The sequence below is a fragment of the Typopeltis vanoorti genome, chromosome 6, assembly GCF_054136105.1.
Source record: "Typopeltis vanoorti isolate ZY-2024b chromosome 6, IOZ_Tvanoo_1.0, whole genome shotgun sequence".
Taxonomy (NCBI): Eukaryota; Metazoa; Arthropoda; class Arachnida; order Uropygi; family Thelyphonidae; genus Typopeltis; species Typopeltis vanoorti.
The window spans coordinates 61,771,186-61,787,101 of NC_143554.1; the positions used below are offsets into that span (position 1 = coordinate 61,771,186).

General features: G+C 36.8%; 1 protein-coding gene across 1 annotated transcript in view; it reads left to right on the forward strand.

Moving 5' to 3' along the window:
- The first annotated feature begins 705 nt into the window (after positions 1–705).
- LOC150105492 (activating signal cointegrator 1 complex subunit 2-like) overlaps positions 706–15,916 on the forward strand; it is a 277,206-nt gene continuing 261,995 nt past the window's right edge. Inside the window, exons 1-2 of the mRNA XM_090393972.1 lie at positions 706–742; positions 12,645–12,818. Coding sequence (XP_090250098.1) covers positions 706–742; positions 12,645–12,818 — 211 coding nt within the window. The remainder of the gene's footprint in view (positions 743–12,644; positions 12,819–15,916) is intronic.

Consider the following 15,916-nt stretch of genomic DNA (forward strand, 5'->3'; position numbering starts at 1 on the left):
CTCCAGTTTAACAAATTATGTGATTTTCGCTGTATTTGATTAGAAAACGTCCAACATTTTCACCAACGAAGAATCAGAAAAGGAACGAACTTTGAACTCAAGTATCTCAGTGAGGTTTTTCTTAGCATTTTTAAAATTGTTTATTATTTTTAACGTTACTTTTTTATGCATTTATAAAGTAATATATTTTTGCTTTTTTTTATTTTCGTGATAATGCCTCGTAGGTTTTAAACTAATATCAAACAGTTACACGGCAAAAATCACTCCTATTCTAATTTTAAGCGATACAGACACGCATGTAGAGATTGAAATTTGTTTATATAAATTATTCATTCGTGTTATATTCCTGTCTCTCGTTCTTGCTCGTGTCCAGTATTTTTAAATAGAAAAATTGTATTATTATTAGTAGTAGTAGTAGTAAAAAATTAGTTGATTATAACCCTGTATATATCGATATACAGGGTGATTATAATTAAAATTCGCATTTCGAAAGGCTGTAACTGGGTAACTACTCAGTGGAACGATTTAATATGATGATGTGTGCGGCAATGGAATTTTATTTTGCACAAAAACCAACGTTAGTTCTAAAAGTTGCCATTAGGGAAATACATGGCGCTGCAATACATGTAAATTAAGTATGTTACTCCTGGTATGCAGTGAAACGCTGCGACAAGGATCGCTGCATCATTTATGCAAATGTCCGCAATGACGTATGCTTCAAAAGAAGCTTTTATAAAAGCAGGTAGCTGCGGAATGCATCAGTTCATTGCCTTGAGCAAGGAACGTGTTAAAGCACAATGTCACCAATACCGAACGATCTCGCACTTCTCGTGAAGTTGTTTTACCAAAATAGTGCCGTAACATCATTGCGAAAGTTCAGAATATTAAAGGGATTATAAACAGCCCTATGACTTCAAAATGATCCGGAAATTGAAGAAACAAGTTCCTTAGATGGTAGAGGACGGAAGCCCATCGAACGGCAGACGGTGGAGGAAGTAGCCACAGCGCTCGAGGAAGAAAGAATGACAAATGTCGTAGGAAGCAGCAGCCCACGGCGTATTGCACGGTCTTTAGACAAACCGTAAGCATGGTTCAGGAAGTCGTAAGGCAAATTCTGCGCTGTTATCATTAAGATTTACCACGTTCAGTAATTGCTTAATCTTGACCGGGGCACGAGAAACATTTGTCCAGCAGTTTCTTGCTCGGACTGAACTGGATAACGACTAGCTATGGAACATTTTCTGGACTTACGAAGCTCACTTCCATCTGGATGGTGCTGTGAATACGCACAACTGCAGAATTTGAGCAACCGCAAACCCAAACGTCGTGCGACAGATTCCACTTCATTCCGGTCACCTTTTGGTGTGGTTTACAGTGGAATTCATTATTGGACCTTTCTTTTTCGAGGAGCCCGGTCCTGCTTGTCTCGTTACCTGGTTAATAGCCAGCGATATGCATCTCTCTCTCTCTTAGCTGGTCTCAAAGTATTACAATCAGGTGATTCCAACACCCCCACAGCTTCACTGCCTGTATTCAACAGTTTTTATGCAGGATGGTTTTACAGGAATGGTTAACCAACACAACCCATTAGTGGACTCAAGATCAGCATTAGATGTCATATTCACAACATTTCGAGTGAAACTATGTTCTGTGGTTGAGCATGCGATTTTGCGATTTCAGTCACGTTGTCACGTTGCTGACAACGGGGGACAGCATATTGAACATGTTGTGTAACCACACAACGCGTCTCGTGTACCCTACGTTTTGTGACTTTTTGAATTATCCACTACGGTATTGTAGCGCCGTGTATCGCCCTGGTAACTTTTAGAACTAACATCGTAATGGTAACTTTTAGAACTAACGTTGGTTTTTGCGCAAAATAGAATTCCATTGTCGCACGCATTTAACGTCATCATGTTGATTATAAAATCGTTCCGTGGAGTAATCGCCCAGTTACAGTCTTTCGAAATGTGAACTTTAATTATAATGCTGTGATACAAGATGAGAAAAACTCAACTTACTCTTGTAAATACGTAGTTCAAGACATACACAGTACACTTCGTCAAGTATTACCAAAACCATTCCTACAAATATTGGGAACCTGAGGATACAATATATCTGTCCCTGTTTCAAAGTATTACAGTTTTTTTTTTTTTTTTTTAAATTTAAATAACGAAACCTGTGATGAATTCATCACTAAAAACACACGTACTAACCACAGTAATGACTATTTAATTCGTAAATATTTCATCTCAAGTATCTTGGGACATCATCAGTACAGTAGTTCAAGCAATACTAGGAATAGCATACAGTTAGGGTGCATGATTACAATGGAATCTCAATATGCCTGCAGTAACGTGTTATAGAAGTAAATTAAATATATCTGAAAAAAAAAAAAAATATATATATATATATATATATATATATTTTAAAAGAATTGAATGACTAAAAACCGAGATTTAAGTAAAAAGGTTTTAATATTAAAACACGATTAGTTTCGGCTTGTAACAGCCTTCATCAGGTGACATCATAAAAGAAAGAAAGAAAAAGAAAAAACATTAAAACACTGAAGCTTAAATAAACTATGAACAACATTGAGAGTCTCTATACATAATTGACATTAAAATGTTGTGGTAGTATTTAAAGCTGTTCTTTCGTTTGTTGTATTGTTGGGAAAGTGCGTGCTAGTAGCATCTCGTGAACGCCAGTACATTTACAGATTACAGCTGAATGACTATCTGGGAGGTTGTAGCTCAAGTTATTATTTAGATGAACAGGATTGAAGATGATTTCTCTAGATTCTATGTTGTTCATAGTTTATTTAAGCTTCAGTGTTTTAGTGTTTTTTCTTTATTTTATAATGTCACCTGATGAAGGCTGTTACAAGCCGAAACTAGTCGTGTTTTAATATTAAAACACTTTTATACTTAAATCTCGGTTTTTAGTCATTCAATTCTTTTAAAAAATATATGTTAACCGAGTCAATGATCATTCTTTCATATATATATATATATATAAAGGATTATTTTACACAATTTTGTGTGACAATTTCCCATACTTTAGGAATAGTAAGAACATCGTTGCGGTTTAAATTTGGTCTGTGTAGTAGGGCTTCCGCACTTTCTTTATATAAACGTTCATATTTATATAAAGATATGTATAAAAGTTTTGACTTCTCCCAATGGATCCTATGGTTTGGGTTTTCAACTCCGTGTTGGGAGAGACCAGATTTCTGCTGTTTGAAAAGACGAATGTGGTCTTGATGTTCCGAGATGCGTTTCTGAACAGACCTACCTGTCTGACCAAAGTAAGACATTTTGCAGGAGTGGGATCTCATAAACGCCAGATAACATCAGAGGTGAGAGTTTGTACTTAGGAGAAGGTAACAAGTTATAGATTTGGTTGATAGGTTTGTAAGTAGTGGCAAATCGTATTCATAAATTTTGAAAGACGTTCGGAGATGCCTTTGATGTAAGGTATGGGAATCCTATGGGCTTCTTGTCTGGGTTGATGTGTGGGAAGGTGATTGGTGATTTTTTGAGTTATTTTAAGATTATATCCATTTAGTATAGCTGTATTTTTGATTATTTCTAGTTCTTGGTTTAGATAATCTTCAGTGGAGCAGAATTTGTGTGCTCTGGAAACTAGTGATTTAGTGATGCCAAATTTCTGAGATGGATGAAGAAGGGAAGAATTGTGAATGTCTAAACTAAGAACTAGAAATAATCAAAAATACAGCTATACTAAATGGATATAATCTTACAACAACTCCAAAAATCATCAGTCACCTTCCCACACCACATCAACCCAGACAAGAAGTCCACAGGATTCCCATACCTTACGTCAAAGGCATCTCCGAACGTCTTTCAAAAATTATGAAGAAATACAATTTTGCTACTACTTACAAACCTATCAACCAAATCTGTAACTTGTTACCTTCTCCTAAGTACAAACTCTCACCTCTGATGTTACCTGGCGTTTATGAGATCCCATGCTCCTGCAAATTGTCTTACTTTGGTCAGACAGGTAGGTCTGTTCAGAAACGCATCTCGGAACATCAAGACCACATTCGTCTTTTCAAACCGCAGAAATCTGGTCTCTCTCCCAACACGGAGTTGAAAATCCAACCCATAGGATCCATTGGGAGAAGTCAAAACTTTTATACAGATCTTTATATAAATATGAACGGTTATATAAAGAAAGTGCTGAAGCCCTACTACACAGACCAAATTTAAACCGCAACGATGTTCTTACGATTCCTAAAGTATGGGAAATTGTCATGCAAAATTGTATACAATAATCTTATATATATATTTTTTTTTTTTCAGTTATATTTAATTTACTTATATAACACCTTACTGCACACATATTGAGATTCCATTGCAATCATGCGCCCTAACTGTATGTTATTCCTAGTATTGTTTGAACTACTGTACTGATAATGTCCCAAGATACTTGGGATGAAATATTTATGAAATAAATAGTCATTACTGTGGTCAGTACGTGTGTTTTTTAGTGAAAGTATTACAGTATCCTTTGATAGCCATTAGTAACCCCATTATCCCATCTAAATCAAGAAAGCATATGCAGAAGTCATGATGTCTTCTGAGTAGCCGTTGGGCTGGCCTAGACAAGCAGGGGTGAGCAACGAGTTTTGAAAAGAAAAGAAAGTGCATAACATGCGTTATATTTATGAGCTCCCAAAATAAAAATACAAAAAAAAAAAAAATGGAGAAACAACATACTTTTATTCTACGGAAAATATAATTGTACATAAAATATACATACATACTTTCAGTTTCAACTTTGAATTAATTGAATGCCGCTACTATAATTGCTACTGCACTTTTTGATTGTTGGATAGATCTTGGTTCCAATCCTCACGAAGGTGATGAAATTCACAAAACTTATTCATGGTTAGGAAACTTACTCTCAATATCTGCAATGCTTTAAAAAATGAACATGATTAAATCGGACAACCAGGCCAGCCTAGTTAGTCACGTGGTTAACGTATCTGGTCTCCAACCAACAACTGATGGCTCGAATCCCGCCTTGGGCATGGATGTTTGTGATTGTCTTTAGGTGGGAGATGTACGCTGGCGTCCAAAACCTAAGGACGAATATCAATTCAGAAGATTTCAACCGAAATGAAATTCAGACGAATCAGCAATTTGTAGAAAGTGAGTACACATACAAAATTTCGATTCGCACACAAAGGGGTATCGTGTTAGCATCCACAGGATAAAAGGCAAAAGACTGCACTAAGCGAATTGTGTTTGAAGGAAGCTCTTTTCGTGAAGGTATAAAGTTGCAAATTTGGATGTCTTGGAAGTCTCAAAGACATCATCGTCAAGATGATTTCAGAAGAATTACTGGAAAGCTCAAAAAAGGCCGCAGCGTTACTGATATTGCCAGAGACTTTGGAATCTCACATAGCGTTGTATTCAGGCGCTTGGCAGTGTTGCGAACCAATGGAATGTGTTCCAGACGTTTGCTAAGAGGTTGCCCTCGCTCTATTCCATGGAGCACGAAGACAGATTTTTGGTTAAAATGGCAAAACGTAATCGAGGCACCACGGCAGGTCAGATTGCAAGTCGGCTCCATTCAAGCACATGTACGCAGATATCTCAAAAAACTCTGGCAAGATGTCTACGACAAATAGGCCTGTAGTCTGCGTCCCTGTATCCATAAAATTGGACAAGACACCAACGAGCTAATGTACGCTTTACAAATGAGAGTCGTTTTAATGTTTCCTCCGATTCTAGACGACTTGATCTGACGTGAAAGTAGTACTGCTTACCATCGCGAGAATGTTCTTGAAAGGAATAGATGCGGCGGTGCTGAGATCATGGTGTAGAGAGGTATTATGCTTAATCGACGCACCGAACTACATTTGCTGGAAAAAGGGACTATGACAGGTGAACGATATTGCAAATAAGTTCTTCAACGTCATGTTCGATTGTTCCGCGGTGCTGTAGGCGAAGAATTCATTTTTATGGATGACAATTCCACACTACATCGTACATGAGCAGTGGAGGTAATTCTGGAGGCTGAGAATATTAATCGAATCGAGTGGCCTGTACGCTCAGCAGATCTCAACGCCGTAGAACATCTTTGGGACGCAATAGGGAGACGCATTGCTCCTCGAAATTCCCTTCCAGAAAACAAACTAGGCAGTATATTGAATTACTTGGTGCTAAGCATGGTACGACGTTATGAGAGCTGCATCGTAGTTCTGGGTGGGCATATTCCATACTGAAATGTTATGTTCTCTGCATTGTTTTCTGTAAGCACCGTACGTTAATTCATTAACTAGTCCTTAAGAAATTTGCAACTTTTACCCAAATCCTATTGCAATTTCATTTTTACGTAATTTATAACACATATTTTGTGTAATATAATTTATTATTAGTAGTAAGCTGGCAATAAATTTATATCCACATTTGGCTGTAGTTATGAAAATGTTTTCATATACAGGTTCGCCTTAGCTTTTTGGACACCGGTATATTTCATCACCCGGTGTGAAATCACCATCCTTATTGGAGGCCTGAAGTGGCTTGAAAAATTCCATGTTTGGTTTCTAGACTATGTAAAAATTAATTAAAGATATATAAAAATTATAAAAGCAGAAAGTAATTCTTATTCGATCCACGGTACAAAACTGTACTATAGGTATGCATAACTTTCCTTAAGATGGGAGCAAATAAATAGACATTCACAAACAACTAATCTCCAAACAGGATCTGAACCTGAAATTTGTAAGTCAAGAATCAATTACGCAACCACTATACTAGCGTAATTGGTAATTGTGTTTCGACCCATAACTACATCGCGTCCAAAAAAGAAATCGGTACATGGCGAAAAAACCAAGCTGATACAAACCAAGGCTATGGCTTGAATCGGCTTGGTTTGACCACTGCTTTTTGTCTGCTAATTTGTGTGTTCTTTTGGACAGTTTGCTTGTTTTGCAGAATGTAAAGCTAGCCACTTTACTAGACCAACCAACCAACTTACCGTCAGTTGAGGATCCCTTATAAAGGTTTTCGCGTTCTACAGGGATCGAAAGTAGGAACCCACCTTATTCGAATCCCTTTTTAAAGACCTTTCTGTTAAGGGAAGAAGTCTTTAAATAAAAATGGTGAGAGTTTCTGGTATTTAAAGAACAATCTTTCAAGAATAAGAGCCTGTGTAGTCCAATTAACGATGCCTTTGAACATGAATATGAGTTAACCAGTGTCAAATGGAGGTGGATGGTTTTTTCTTATGGAAAAGCGTTTTTTTTAGCTCGCAAAACAAGCAAATTGGCAAAAACACACACACAGATAACAGACATTATCATATGGAGTCATCCCTTGACTTACGTCCTTTCGAAGATACGTCCGTGATCCCATAATGGAATAAATAACATTTTCGACTATACTTTTGAACAAGACAAGCGAGTGAAAAGTAAAAAAGTCTTTATTTAGCAACAATGCATCATGTAACAATGCAGTAGTAACAGCGCATTCAGGGCAACCTTAGTTGGCACGTGGCTTCAACAGTTCCTCTGTTGCTTTTGTGTTTGAAAAATATGTTATTTGTGTATTTATCATTAAATATTTATAATTACGGAGGAAAATGATTTGTCACAGCAAATATTCAATATGGATGAGACCTCCTTGTTTCGGAAAAAATGCCCGAGTTTTTTGCATCCACAAAATGCATGCACAAAAAGCTAAAATCTGTGCCTGGTTTCAAAGCTCTTAAAGTCAGTATTACGATTCTGTTAGGGAGTAATGTGGCTAGATATAAACTGAAACCATTTGTGATATGGCACAGTGAGAATCCACGAGCCTTCAAAAACATTAGGAAGCATACTCTTCCAGTTTATTAGCGAAGATATAAGAAGTCGTGGATGACTCAAAAATTGGTTGCCGATGCCTTAATCAACTTATGCGAGTGAAATGGAAGGCTATTGTGTGAACGAAAATGTAGAATTTAAAAGGTTATTAATTATAGATAATGCTCCGGGCCATCCATTTTATATCGGTGATCTTCACCAAGTTCAAGGTCATGTTTCTCCCTGCAAACACTTACTTCATTGATCCAACCGATGGATCAAGGAGTTCTAGTAGTTCTCCGTAGATAATAAACCTTAAAAGGTTTATTATCTACGGAGAACTTTTTCACAAGCCATTTCTGCTAATGAAAGAAGCGACCAGACTCCCATGCAATTCTGGAAAGCATTCAATATTTATCATGCTATTAAAAATATTGCTGCCGTTTGGGAGACGAAGTGATCTCTCAATGTATGAGTGGAATATGGAAAGAGATATTAAAAAGGTTTGTGCACGATTTTGGAAGTTTAAAAAAAAAAACAAAATGAATAGACCTTTGTAAATTGAGTGAAGAAATAGTGGGCCTAGCAAACAACCTGAATCTCGAAGTGAATGACGACATAGTTCAACTCGTAGGAAGTGCCCTGAGGAGTTGGCCAACGAAGAATTAGTCGAATTGGAGGAACAACGTGTTGCAGAAGAGGAAGAACGAGAAAAGGAAGAGGAAAAAGAAAACAAGATGAGGTTAATTAAGCAATTCACAGTGAAGGGTCTTGCAGAAATGTTCTCTGCAGTTAGCGATGTTCTCAAAATGGCTGTTTTGAGAACATCGCTCTCAAAATTTGGAAATTTTCAAAAATTTTCAAAATTAAGTAGCGTTCAATGTTGAATGCTACTTATTCCTAGAAAGGGAAGTACATGATGCGTTTGCTTACTATAAACCAATTTATGATGAAAAGAAGAAGAGGAATAGGCAAAGCATATTGGACATTTTCATCAAAAAAGAACTTAGGTCACACCAGGAGAGCAGTAGCCTGTTCCTTCACATAGTGAAAGTAATGAAGATGTGACTGTGGAGGAGGATTTGGGTGATTATTCTCCTGTTTTATAGTGGCAGTAAAGCATAATACAGTTTTATGAGGTTTAAAAATTAAAATGACAGTATACTTATTACGCTTAAGTCCCTAACCCCTATAACTCTGTTGATTTAATGTATCTACTTACGTCGAACCGACTTTCGTCCTGCCTTATGGAACGGAACCCTGCCATAAGTGGAGGGATGACTGGCTTCATAGCCTTAGTCGCTTCGGCTATAATTCCAAATAACTCAAGAAAGGCGATACAAAAAGTTGTGAAAGATATTGGCATTGGTCTGTAGATTCGTATATTTATGAAGCATTACACTGAAATAGCAGAAAGGAAGATCTCAAAGGTGTTAGTGTCATTTTTTTCGAGTGTACAAAATGTTATTAATGATCAGTTTTCTGCACTGACATTTAGGATTTGTTTCCAAGTTAGTTATGACGAACATGGTGATGGCTGCCATCAGGAATTTTCCTATATGAATAAACAGTATTCAGACAAGTGAACTCAAGTGGACTTTATATTTATCTGGTTTCTAATAACTAAACTAACTGATGTAAGCTACAAGTAGATTTTATGAAAGGCATTTTAAACCATTAATAAATTTAAAATCCTGAGTTGTCCTATGGAAATGGATTTTGCTTCCACAGCGCTGATTCTCGAAGAAAGGACATTATAGGTTCGATTCAAGTCATCGACTACAGAAACTTTTTTCTAGATCGTTCTTCAGTTGCTTCTAGATTTAGTCGAACTTTGGCACTGGCAAATAGGGTTTTTTTTTTTTCCTCCTGGAAACTCAGACTTTAAAATAGAATCTCAAAACATCGACTCAGATATCACATATTGCAAACAATAAAATGAGAATATTAAGGTTTAGGGACACAAATGGCGACGGTTGCCTCAAATCTCCCTCCCTCTCTCTCTCTCTCTCTCTCTCTCTCTCGCTCCCGTTTGAACAGCCGTTGATTCTCTAACAATGTGAATTCACTAATAGTGAAAACGAAGAATGGAGATTGGCTGCTCATCTGTCTTCAAAAAGTTGGTTTCTGCTAAAGGAGTTCCGTCTAGTCTCAATGAGAAATAAGAGGCATTAGAAGATTCATAATTTTATTTGCAATTAAATTTATACATATATGATATAGGTTCATATGAAATACAAATAATATGTCGACGCGTCATTTCGATTCATGGAAAACAGCAGGCTAGTAGCACAGTTTTAAACTCATTAAAATCCAGGATGAAATTGGTCAAGATTTCGCTTCAAAGCAAAACATTTTTTTTTTAATTTGTTGATTAATAATTATTATTCATAACCAAAGTATTTAAATGTTATGATCAGAATATCCTTTTCCAAAACATGTGGACGTCATTTGAAAACATAATCTTTCGGATTTCATGTTCAGGAGGAAATAATAATAATGAAAGTATTCAGTTTTCCATTATAGCAATAATTCATATTAGCATTATAATCGATGTTAACACCACCTGTAGACTGCAACTGCCAGAAATGAGTTACCGACGTTCATGTCTTACTATTTCGTTTTCGTTTACTATTACTGTACATTCAAGGGAATTAATCGAGTATTTAATTATATGAGCGCAGAGAGAGAAATTATTATTTCTCAAATATCAGAAAATCCTTGAGTTTCGAAAAACCAATTCGCAAGATTTATTTCATAGCATATAATTTAATCTTAATAAAATAACCAGTTATCAATTATAATGAAACCATTATTTGCAGAGGGTGGGCTGCAGATTGATAAGTGTTATGTCACTGTACCGCGTGCATTTATTCGGATTATCTAATACGTACATCCCAGTCTTAAATCAGAATGCAAGTAAAAGCACTTTTCAATGGAGACTTTCTCGGGCATAACGTCCTCCGCTAGTAACCTCCTATTTCTTGTCTTTTCTTCCTTCTTGAATAAGCTTCTTAGTTGCCATAACGACAATTAATGACACGATTTGTCTTCTACGAGGACGCTTCTTAACTCGAATACAAACTCTGAGGTTGACGGTGTGCAGTCAACAGCGAGGGGTAGCAGAGCTTAGAAAGATAAAGGGGGGGGGGGGCACTCCTAAAGCAAGAATCTCATTGGTGCAGTAAGTAGCCTCTCCTTGAGTAATTACGATGCCCACGCAAAGGCTGTCATTAACACCTGTGCAATTGGTTGGTCGTGTCGTTGCTACCAAACTTGGATCGAATTCTGGATGCTCTCTTTATATATATATATATATATATATATATATATATATATGAAACACTTTAGCGACTATTTATGGATTGGAATAATCACTTTCATGGAGTAAAAAAAGCAGAGTAATGAGACGAGTCATTCTGAATATCATTAGAATAAATTCTTCGTATTAAACAGATTATCGATCACCTAATGTAATATTAACCAAGAACAAAATCCCCTGCAATCCAAACATTTTGTTGTTATTTTCCTTAAGATCTATTTTAGAAAGAATGAAAAACTACTAACGATTAGAAACTTAATTTCAATATATGTTAAAAAAATAATAACATAAAGTATATAATTTATATTTTATAAATTTTATAAAATATAATAATATATATTTTATAATATAAATGTATAATTTATATTATAATTAGTCTCCAAAAGTTAGATAGGGCTAAAACGGTCTCGCCTATTTCCTATACGCGAACAAAAAGGTGTTATCCGATGATATGGAAATAAATAATAAATACTTAGCAAATAGAATTCCACAACTGAAATTCTATGGCTTCGCAAATGTTGTTAAAAAACAATCGCTTTTTTTTTTAATTAATGAATCGATGATATGATGAAATGATACCATGCTACAAATTACGTACATCATACGAAAAGAAAAACTTTGAAAAACTCTGCAGTTAAAAACAACTGCGCTGTAGTCATTAGAATGAACTTAATTTTTTTAAAGTTACGGGGCACTGAATTGTAAAATGGCGAGTGTTTATTAATTTCATCCTTATTTTTTCATGTTTATTTTAAAGATTGAGTTGTGAGCTCTCGGCAAAAAAAAAAAAAAAAAAAAAAAAAAAAAAAAAAAAAATTGCCTTAGGGTTCCACTTTGGCAAGAAGTTTGGGAAACCTTGCCCTATGAGAATGCCTGAAAAAAAAAAAAAAAAAGAACTCAAAAAATTCGACGTTTTTCATGCATGTATCACACTTAAGAAGTTTATTAATCTTACATTGTAGCAAAAGATAGTTAAACGGAAAGGAAAAATATATCAGATTTGATTTGCGTGTTGCAAATTTTCGGAGTTACCTTAGAATTCAATTGTGATTAGATGTTGATTTCAGCTCCATTACTTAAGCTTTGGTAGAAATATATAATAGATTCTAGGTGCGGTTTGGAAGAATAGAGTCCATAGAAATATATCTTAATAATGTGCGTAACAGAAACGAGAGATATGCGTCAATGGTGGGATCAGACGTGTTTTTAGAGGTTAGCAGGGAGATGAAAATGCTTGTCTTGTAAACATTTAGAAGGTGCGAAAACTAGTGACCATCCCTGGAACTTCGAGAAGTATTTTTTACGTGGAGAGTGATGGGTGAGTGGAACGCATGCAGTGCGTTCCACTCACCAATTAGTGAATGCTAAGAGTGTGAATAAGTTTAAGCATGTGCAGTATGACAGATATGTTACAAGCAGGAGAGTTTTCCGTAAGTTTGTGGAATTTTGTAATATATGTATACTTATTTCACAATGTAATGTAATATAATGTATATTTCTTAGTTGGCACAGATGATTTGAGAGGTGAGAAGTATTCTTTGAGGGAGGATGCAAAGGAGTTGTTAGAAGAGGCAAAACTGAACAGCGAGAAGGTGAAAATTGTAGTTGTAAGTCTCCTACCACGCTATGATAGAGGCGATCTTAGAAGAAGGGCGTTAGTAGCTAATGAATCAAAACGTAGGTTGTGCAGAAAGAATGAGGTTGGGATCTGTGGTCTGTGTTTGACGGAAAGAAGAATTTGCATAATGCTTATGGACTGCATCTAAATGGTTTTGATGTTAACTGTCGAGAAAGAGAGAGCTTTGTTCACCGATCATGCTGAAGCGCAAATTCAGGAGAACTTAAGCAATTAGGGTATAAGCAAGTGAGTTTGTGTGAATACACCATGAGGTAAGTGAGTGTGAGAATTACTAAGTGCAGAATCTAGTCTCTGTAGCAAAAATAATGCATAGGGTACTCAATTCAGGAAGTAAAGGTGGGTGGGGACTTAAAGGGATGCTGCAGTTTCTATATACTAATACGAGATTGCACTAACATTGGTTAGTGCAATCTCGCCAAAAGTTATAGGCATTAGTGAGACTTGGCTAACAGCAGATGTAGTTATAAGGATAGAATGTGAAAGGTTTAGTATTTTCTGTTAAGATTGAGAAGATAGGATGGGGGGGGGGGGTATCGTTGATGATAGCAGACGAATTGCAGCAAAAAATTATAGGAGATAAGCAGGAGTGTGGCTGTTCATTTGAAGCAGTCTGGTGTGGGATTAAGGCCAATAAGACGAATATGCAGTAGGTTGTTGCTGTAGGCCAGGTAGTTTCACGGATGATCTGGAAGACATACATCGCTAAATTAGTACAATAAGTACAGGTCGAATGATTATTAGTAGGACCTTCAACTACGGAGATATAAACTGGAAGAAAGGGAGTGCAGGAAGGAAATGGAATTTATACACCTACTGAGAGATAATTACTTAAGGCAGTGTTTGATGGAGAAGGTGAGTATTGGACTTGGTCATAGGGCCAGAAGAGCTGTCTATGGAAGATTAACCTTAATGAAAGATGATGGCTACAAGGAGACAGAAGTGGATAAAATATTTGAGTTACTGTGTGACCACTTTGCAAGGGTATAATCATCCTAGTGAGGTTACTGTTTTAACCTATGTGACAGACACTAATGTGGGAACAGTTGGATGAATTGGAGGTTCTTACGGTATTTCAGAATCCCTATGTAAATACATCTGTGGGATTAGATGGGATATCAGTTGGGGTTTTGCGAGAATGTGCAAGGAAACTGGCAATGCCTCTGACTAGGCTCTTTAATTTAAGTCTCAGTTCTGGTAGAATTCCAAGGGAGTGGAAAGAGTGCAAAATAATTCCCTTCATAAGCGAAGTAATCAAAATTAAAGTATCCCTGTTTAAGGCCTTGTGCAGCGCCATCCAGTATTCCAAATGATGCGAAACTTTACAGGAATACATTGTGCGTCATGCGGAATCTGAGAAAAAAAATAGGAGAAAAGCGACACAAGCATAAATCACGCGTGTTATTCACTTTCATTATACACTCACTGGCTATACTATTCAATGTGCTGCCCTTCCTGGTATGTCACAAACTGCATCCTTTGCACAGTGCGTTCAACGGCAGAACGCAACTGGCCAGGACATGTTGTGCACATGCTGCGTTAACTGTCTTATAGCGCTGGCAAGTTATTAAGATGATCCTGATAAACCTGGTCTTTGAGACATCCCCAGAGCCAGAAGTCACAGACGGTCAGATCAGGTGAACGAGGCGGCCATGCAGCGTGAAACGCACGGCGGATCAGTCTCGCATCCGAGAAATATTCTAAAGAACCTCCTGTACGGATCGACTGATGTATGAGGGTGCCCATCTTTCATGAAAATGACTGAATCCATGCACAGGTGCTGCTGTAGCTGTGACACAACAAAATTGTTTATCCTATCGCGATACCCCTCTCTCTCTCTCTCAAAATTTCATTAGAATGTTTCACAGGAGAATGATCCAATGATAAACGAATCTGCAATCCAGCACCAGACAGTAGGAACTTTGAGAATGCACAGGAATTTGTTGGATTGCATGCGGGATTTGAGTAGCCCCTACCCGGAAATAGTGGATATTCACCGCTCCATTCAGGTGAAAGTGAGGTGAGCTTCATCTGCCGACACCAGTGGCGGATTACCCAATAGGCGCGCCTAGGGCCTCGTCGTCTCGAGGGGCATCAAAAATTACATAACAAAAAGATAATCTGCTGAAAATTTGGTGAAAGTTTATATTTATTATTTATTTATTTTCTAATATAATTTGTCTAGTTGTAATACTAACTAGACAAATTAAATAAATAATTATAAATAAAGAAAAAACTTGTTATTATTTAAGGATTTTATTGTCTTTTTAATATATATATATATATATATATATATATATAAAACACTTTTACATAAAGAGCCTTATAACAAAATTGCGCCTAGGGCCTCAAAGGGACATAATCCGCTACTGCAACACAAAATCATCCACGGCCACGCAGCATCGAACTCCAATCGAGCAAGAATGCTAAAGTTCACTGTTCAAAGTCCTGCAAGTGCGACTCCTGTGTCAGGGTTATTAAATGGATAGAAATGCAGAATCTTCCGTACAATTTTCTACACAGGCGTATAAGTCTCATCCATGTGTCTTGATACAGCACGTGCACTACAGGAACCAACGTTGTGTTGTATTAATAGCCTACTTTACAACAGCAACAACAATGTCATTCACTTGTTGTGAACTGATTGGTTTACGATCTCTGTCAGATCTAACTCCCAACGATCCTTTCTTCAAAACGACTAATCATTCGTTGGAGAGCATATGGAGATAGTGGACCTCGTCGACATTTCTTCAAGCAACGAAATTCGAGGAGTGTAGCAATAGCACTGCACTTAGTTATGTAGTTCCAGCTTCACAAGCAAAGCATGTTGGGTTAAGGTTAGTGCCACCATTGTGAATAGTATTAACAATCAGAACGAAGAGAAAATCCCATGTTCATGATTTTAAACCCTCCTGTCACCTGCTGAGTTGTGTGCTATGTAAATTCCGTGCAAATGCGTGAAATTTGCATGCCCTGGTGGTGATTTTTGAAACTACTTATTTTTTCTCAGATATCGCTTCCACATAATGTATTCCTGCAGCATTTGGATCACTGGGTGGCACCCCCACTAAAGTATGCCTGTTTAAGGCCTTGTGGATCGCTTGTATATGAAAGCAATTTGACAACATGAAATTGCCTC